The sequence below is a fragment of the Micropterus dolomieu genome, linkage group LG02 (genome assembly GCF_021292245.1).
Source record: "Micropterus dolomieu isolate WLL.071019.BEF.003 ecotype Adirondacks linkage group LG02, ASM2129224v1, whole genome shotgun sequence".
In the NCBI taxonomy this organism is placed as follows: domain Eukaryota; kingdom Metazoa; phylum Chordata; class Actinopteri; order Centrarchiformes; family Centrarchidae; genus Micropterus; species Micropterus dolomieu.
In genome coordinates, this window is record NC_060151.1 from 31,249,126 (window position 1) to 31,254,372 (window position 5,247).

At 43.7% G+C, this 5,247-nt stretch overlaps 1 protein-coding gene and 1 pseudogene across 1 annotated transcript; one reads left to right on the forward strand and one right to left on the reverse strand.

Annotated features, from left to right (window-relative positions):
- Positions 1–6: 6 nt before the first annotated feature.
- On the reverse strand, positions 7–2,073 carry LOC123962369. The gene is made up of 2 exons (XM_046038446.1): positions 1,579–2,073; positions 7–1,265 (listed from the first exon to the last, which is right to left on the reverse strand). Exon 2 carries the CDS (start codon positions 1,195–1,197, stop codon positions 382–384), a length of 816 nt encoding a protein of 271 aa, XP_045894402.1. The 5' UTR covers positions 1,198–1,265; positions 1,579–2,073; the 3' UTR covers positions 7–381.
- Positions 2,074–3,092: 1,019 nt separating this feature from the next.
- The window catches only part of LOC123962380, a 3,260-nt pseudogene continuing 1,105 nt past the window's right edge, over positions 3,093–5,247 (forward strand).

The window sequence follows — 5,247 nt, forward strand, 5'->3', positions numbered from 1 at the left end:
GGTCGCCAGTGTGTCTCTTAAGGAGTCGGGGAGTGAGGTCTACTCACTGCACAGCTTTGCTGGCTTCCGTCACACTCACCCCCCTAAACCTCACTCCCGTCCAGGTCACGGCACCAATGTAACCAGGTGCTTCCGAGAACGTACTGCAAAGTCTTGACTCGAACCGGTGACCTCTGATACGGGAGATGGACACGCTGACGAGGAGGCTAAAACCCATGGGCAGAAGCGTCAGTCGCCAGTGTGTCTCTTAAGGTGTCGGGGAGTGAGGTTTACTCACTGCACAGCCACAATGAATTTGCTAAAATGTTCTGTTCTCATACAGTGCCTTCCTAGTCTTCCGAACACTCAAAATTCTTTTTCACTTCTAGTTGTTGCCCATGATTAGTCTAGGCATACACAGCTAAGGCAGGCTGAGAATGGCTTGAAAACAGATCTGAAGAACTGGGTAACACAGCTCCTCTTTTTTGGTGTCACTAGGTGTCCAAGTTTGTCCCCCTCTTGGACTGGGTGTGCAGTTGTCTGAAAAGCAACTACATCATCATCATTGTTTTCATTCGTAACAGGCTCATCAGTGATTGCATCTTCCTGGGAGACGATCTTAGTAGCGCTGGTAGTTGCTGTTGGCCTACAAGCGGCTACATCATCTTTTTCATTCATAGCGGGCTCATCAGTGATTGCATCTTCCTGGGAGACGATCTTAGTAGCGCTGGTAGTTGCTGTTGGCCTACAAGCGGCTACATCATCTTTTTCATTCATAGCGGGCTCATCAGTGATTGCATCTTCCTGGGAGACAATCTTAGTAGCGCTGGTAGTTGCGGTGTTGTGACAAGCACTTTCATCAGCTTCAGCTGCCTTGACTGCATCCTTGGAGGGGCTGGGCTTATTCAGATTGTGTTCCTCATCGGCCACCTTCCCCTCAATGCTCGTTACAGCGTTGGTGGATGTAACCACAAGGTTTTCCCCAGATGAAACTTTTTCCGGTTCATCCTCTTTCAGGTCAGTAAAGGTGTCATACCATACCTCCTCCTTAGACAGCTCCTGGTCCTGCTCTGTCTTCAATTTTTCATTCAGTTTTTGTTTTGATCTTTGGTGACCAGTCATGTTACAATTTGGGGTTGGCGTAGAGATAATTTGTTTACATATTTGAAGAACATTGAAGACATCTCTAGCTAGTAGCTCTAATGTCTGTTCCTGCATGATAGACTTAAGCCCCAGCAGTTTGCTCTCCCCAGTACTGTCACTGCCGCTCCCACAACCTATGAGCTCCGCATCTATCCTTTCCTTTATTTCACTCACCACGATCATTGTTAGATTCTTTGCGTAAGGGCTGTTACATACCCTAATTGCATCTTTAATACCCATCACGTCCATAAGAATCAGTGGAACGATCTGACCCAGATTTTGGGATATTAAGATTTCCCCCCCTACCGCATCACAAATAGAAGCCCTTTTGCCTGATTTGGAAGGGCTTTGAGTCAAATGCAAGTCACTCTTCTGGGCCAGACTTTGTTGGAATTCCTTATAAACATGAACAGATACAGTGTTCATAATCTCCACACACATGTCCTGTAGGATATTTTTTGTGGCCTTTGTAATGCACTCGAATGGCACCATGGTACAGTCATCCGACGCCAGCTTGAACAGGTGAAATTGGACGATTGGACGAAGCAGCTCCATTATGGGCTGATGCATGATCTTGTGTCTGCTTATTTTAGGCATTGTATCTTCAAATGTTCTTGAAGTTTGTGGAATTAAGAGTTCTGATTGCCCGGGAAAGAAACCGTTCTTAAGTATAGTTTGTCCAACTCTTGATTCACCTGTACCGTCTACCAGAGGGCGGGCGATTGAACAGGTGGTGATCAAGATAAGAGGGAACTATTTTTACCAGGGAGGCCAGAGGGTAACCGATGATTTTTTTAGCCACAATCTTTTTTTTATCAGTGCTGTCGTGTTAGCAGGAAGAGATCTTCTGAGGAAAACTGCAACTAAACCAACACTTGGGTCTTATGAGCCTGCAGACCAGATTTCATCATCTTACATCATCAAAGGTCCAATGCCTTTGATGATGTCATGACATTCTAAAATTCAAAGTAAAAGAAAAAATTTCAAAGAAAACATTCTAACCTTTGGAACTTCCTCACAAATTTTTAAACAATCGCAAGTCAAGTTTTATGTAATTTTGAGTTCTTTTCTGACTTTCTATTGATTGTGTATGGGGTGGAATGTTTGTGCCTAGACTGGCAGAACTAAAAACATAAGCAAGTCCATATAAGTGTTAATTAAATCACAATTAACACATTTATTATTGCTTATAAGAAACTTTTAGGCTCTTATTATAAACTTGTTAATGGTTTATAAACATTAATACGATGTTTAATAACATTAATGAGACTTAAATAGTTTTAATAATACAAAGCACACTCATTATTGGCTAATAAGATAAATATGAGCAGCGGTGGCAGAGCTAGACTGTCAGCACAGTGGGGGCGGAGCTTCATCGTGGGCCCACCTGCTACAAAGACATATTAACCAAGTTTACATGACCTCAGACTCACTCCAAAAGTCCACAGAGTCTGGTCAATTTTCAAATTAAAATACTTGTTACAGACTTCCGATAATATATCAACATTAAACACAGTTAAATGAGACAAAAAATATTTTTTTTTACTACGTAGCCTACTTAATCATAGTAGAAGCACAAAAAGCAAGCACTAATCACCAAATCAACAAAATCTAAACATGTTGGCAAAGTCCAGCAGGTAAAACGCTCTTATCAAAATGTGCTAATAAGTTTGCCATTTGTTTGAAATACAAATGTTATTTCATGATTTATGTTTATTAAATGTGTCTCCTAGGAATCTAGTGTGTTTGTTGGTAATTGTCGTTGTTGTGGTGGTTTATCAGGGAAAAATACATTTTTGCAACTTAAAATCATGTTCTGAAACATTTTTCAAATATTTCTTTTATCTGTGCTGTTGTCTTGTGAAAGACTGGATGGTTTCACATTTTTATTTATGTAATCTTTATACTAAATATATGTAAAAAAAAAGAAAAAAGAAAAAAAGAAAGAAAATTTACAAATCATTCTTTGCTTTAAGTGCTCAAAGCAGCATTTTCTATAACCATGAAGGAACATTTTAACTTCAGGTTTCAAACTTCAGCTTAATCTCCCTGTGGACAGATCTGGGAGCTGTGAGGTGTTTGTGGTCTGACTGGATGTCAGTTCCTCAGGGTTCTGTGAGGATTGACAGGACCGGACCACCAGGTGCAAAGAGCTGTTAAGCCCCTGAGATAGCAGCTGTTTAAACCCACCCGACCTGCTGGAGTTCACCTGCAGCTCTGAACTGTTTGCTCTCCTGGCCCCGAGGCCGCAATGACACCCTCTAGCCTGTTTAGCATCCCAACCTGACCCACCACCCCAGCCTCATTTTGAGGCATAAAAGCAGGCAACATCCCAGCAGCTCTTCACTCTCTGCCCAATCCGACGACCAGCCGACGACTCGCCGACCCTCAGCCATGACCACCTTCTCCAACAGCAGCTACACGTCCTGCCCCGTGAGGAGCTCCGTCATGATGGCCCACTCCGTGTCCTCCTCGTCCCGCCTGGGGAGCATGAGGGCCGGCAGCGTGTACGGAGGAGCCGGAGGATCTGGAGTTCGTATCTCCAAGGCCTCCTTCTCATCTTCCTCCTCCAGTGCTGGCGGTGCCTTCAAGCTGAGCGACGCCATGGACGTCTCTGTCAGCGAGAAGGCCACCATGCAGAACCTCAACACCCGCCTGGCCACCTACCTGGAGAAGGTGCGCAGCCTGGAGAAGGCCAACGCCGAGCTGGAGCTGAAGATCAGAAAGTTCCTGGAGAGCAAAGCTGCGCCGGAGGCTCACAACTTCAGTAGCTTCAACGTCCAGATCAAAGACCTGCAGGACAAGGTGAGAACAAGAAGACGGAAAATCTGCAGTTTGTGCAGAAAAGAAAAAAAAAAAACTGGGTTACAGTTTACAAGAGTTGAAAGGAAAACACACACACAAAAAAGGAATGTGCGGATGAGATTAAACAAAATCCAGATGTGCTTCTTAACTCATCTCCCAACAAAAAAAATGAACACAGAGGCAAGTGAATTAATTAGTTTAGTTTAATTAGTTGTTTTAGTAGTTGATTGTGACACTATTTAGACAAAGAAATCATTGACTGTTTTTTGTTAATAGTAAGTAATTAGTGTTCTCTACCACCAACAGAAGCAGACCTGACAGAGTAGACGCCAAAATGTTAAATTCATAATTCATAAAAATCATTTTATGATTTCCTAAGACTTTTAGAGCTCAACAATAAGCAAATATTAGTTTAGACCATGTACCAACACCTGACTGTTACTATGTAAATAAATTTAGTAAATATGTGCTGACTTGCAAAATAACACTTCCAGATAATGAGAGACGAAGGGTTTGAAGTAGAGAAACCTGTTTGGGGGGTGGGGGGTGGTAACATGCTACCAAGCAGATGGGTTGCCCGTTACCTTTATGTTGCGTTTTTGCCAAACCGCCAGTTGTTCACACAGTTTCTCCCCTTGCGTTTTTGCTCAGATCCTATTCGCTTCTCGTGGAAATGCCGCCCTCGTCCTCGCTATCGACAATGCCAACTTGGCCTCCAATGACTTCAAAGTCAGGTGAGTGTTAGACTTTGTTCCTCCAACATCAAATCATTCGTCAAGGGCAAAACATGAAATAATCCTATTCCGGATGTCTTATTTTGATCTCATTCTTCCCAGTCACGTCAACATTCAGGTGAGTTTTCTGAAACTTATTGTCGTGTTTTTCAGGTTCGAGAACGAGCTGATCATGCGTCAGTCAGTGGAGGCTGACATCGCTGGGTTGAGGAAGGTCCTTGAGGAGCTGACTCTGAGCCGGACCGACCTGGAGATGCAGCTCGAGGGGCTAAAGGAGGAGCTAGTCTATCTCAAGAAGAACCACCAGGAGGTCAGTGGGCTTTCAGGTCTAAAAGAGTTTTGAGGTAAATAAAATGGCTAAATGACTTTAAACACTGTCACCTTGTAGGAGCTGCTGGCGATGCGAGCTCAGATGGGCGGTCAGGTGAACGTGGAGGTGGATGCGGCTCCAGCAGAGGACCTCAATAAGGTCATAGAGGAGGTCAGGAAGCACTACGAAGCCACTGTTGCCAAAAGCCGCAAAGAACTGGAGGCGTGGTTCAATGCAAAGGTAAGGACCTGATTTTAGCCACGCTAGAGACTCTTG

Bases quoted from the DNA above. Each gene is read 5' to 3' on its own strand.
- LOC123962369 (XM_046038446.1), bottom strand. From the start codon at position 1,197: ATGCAGGAACAGACATTAGAGCTACTAGCTAGAGATGTCTTCAATGTT.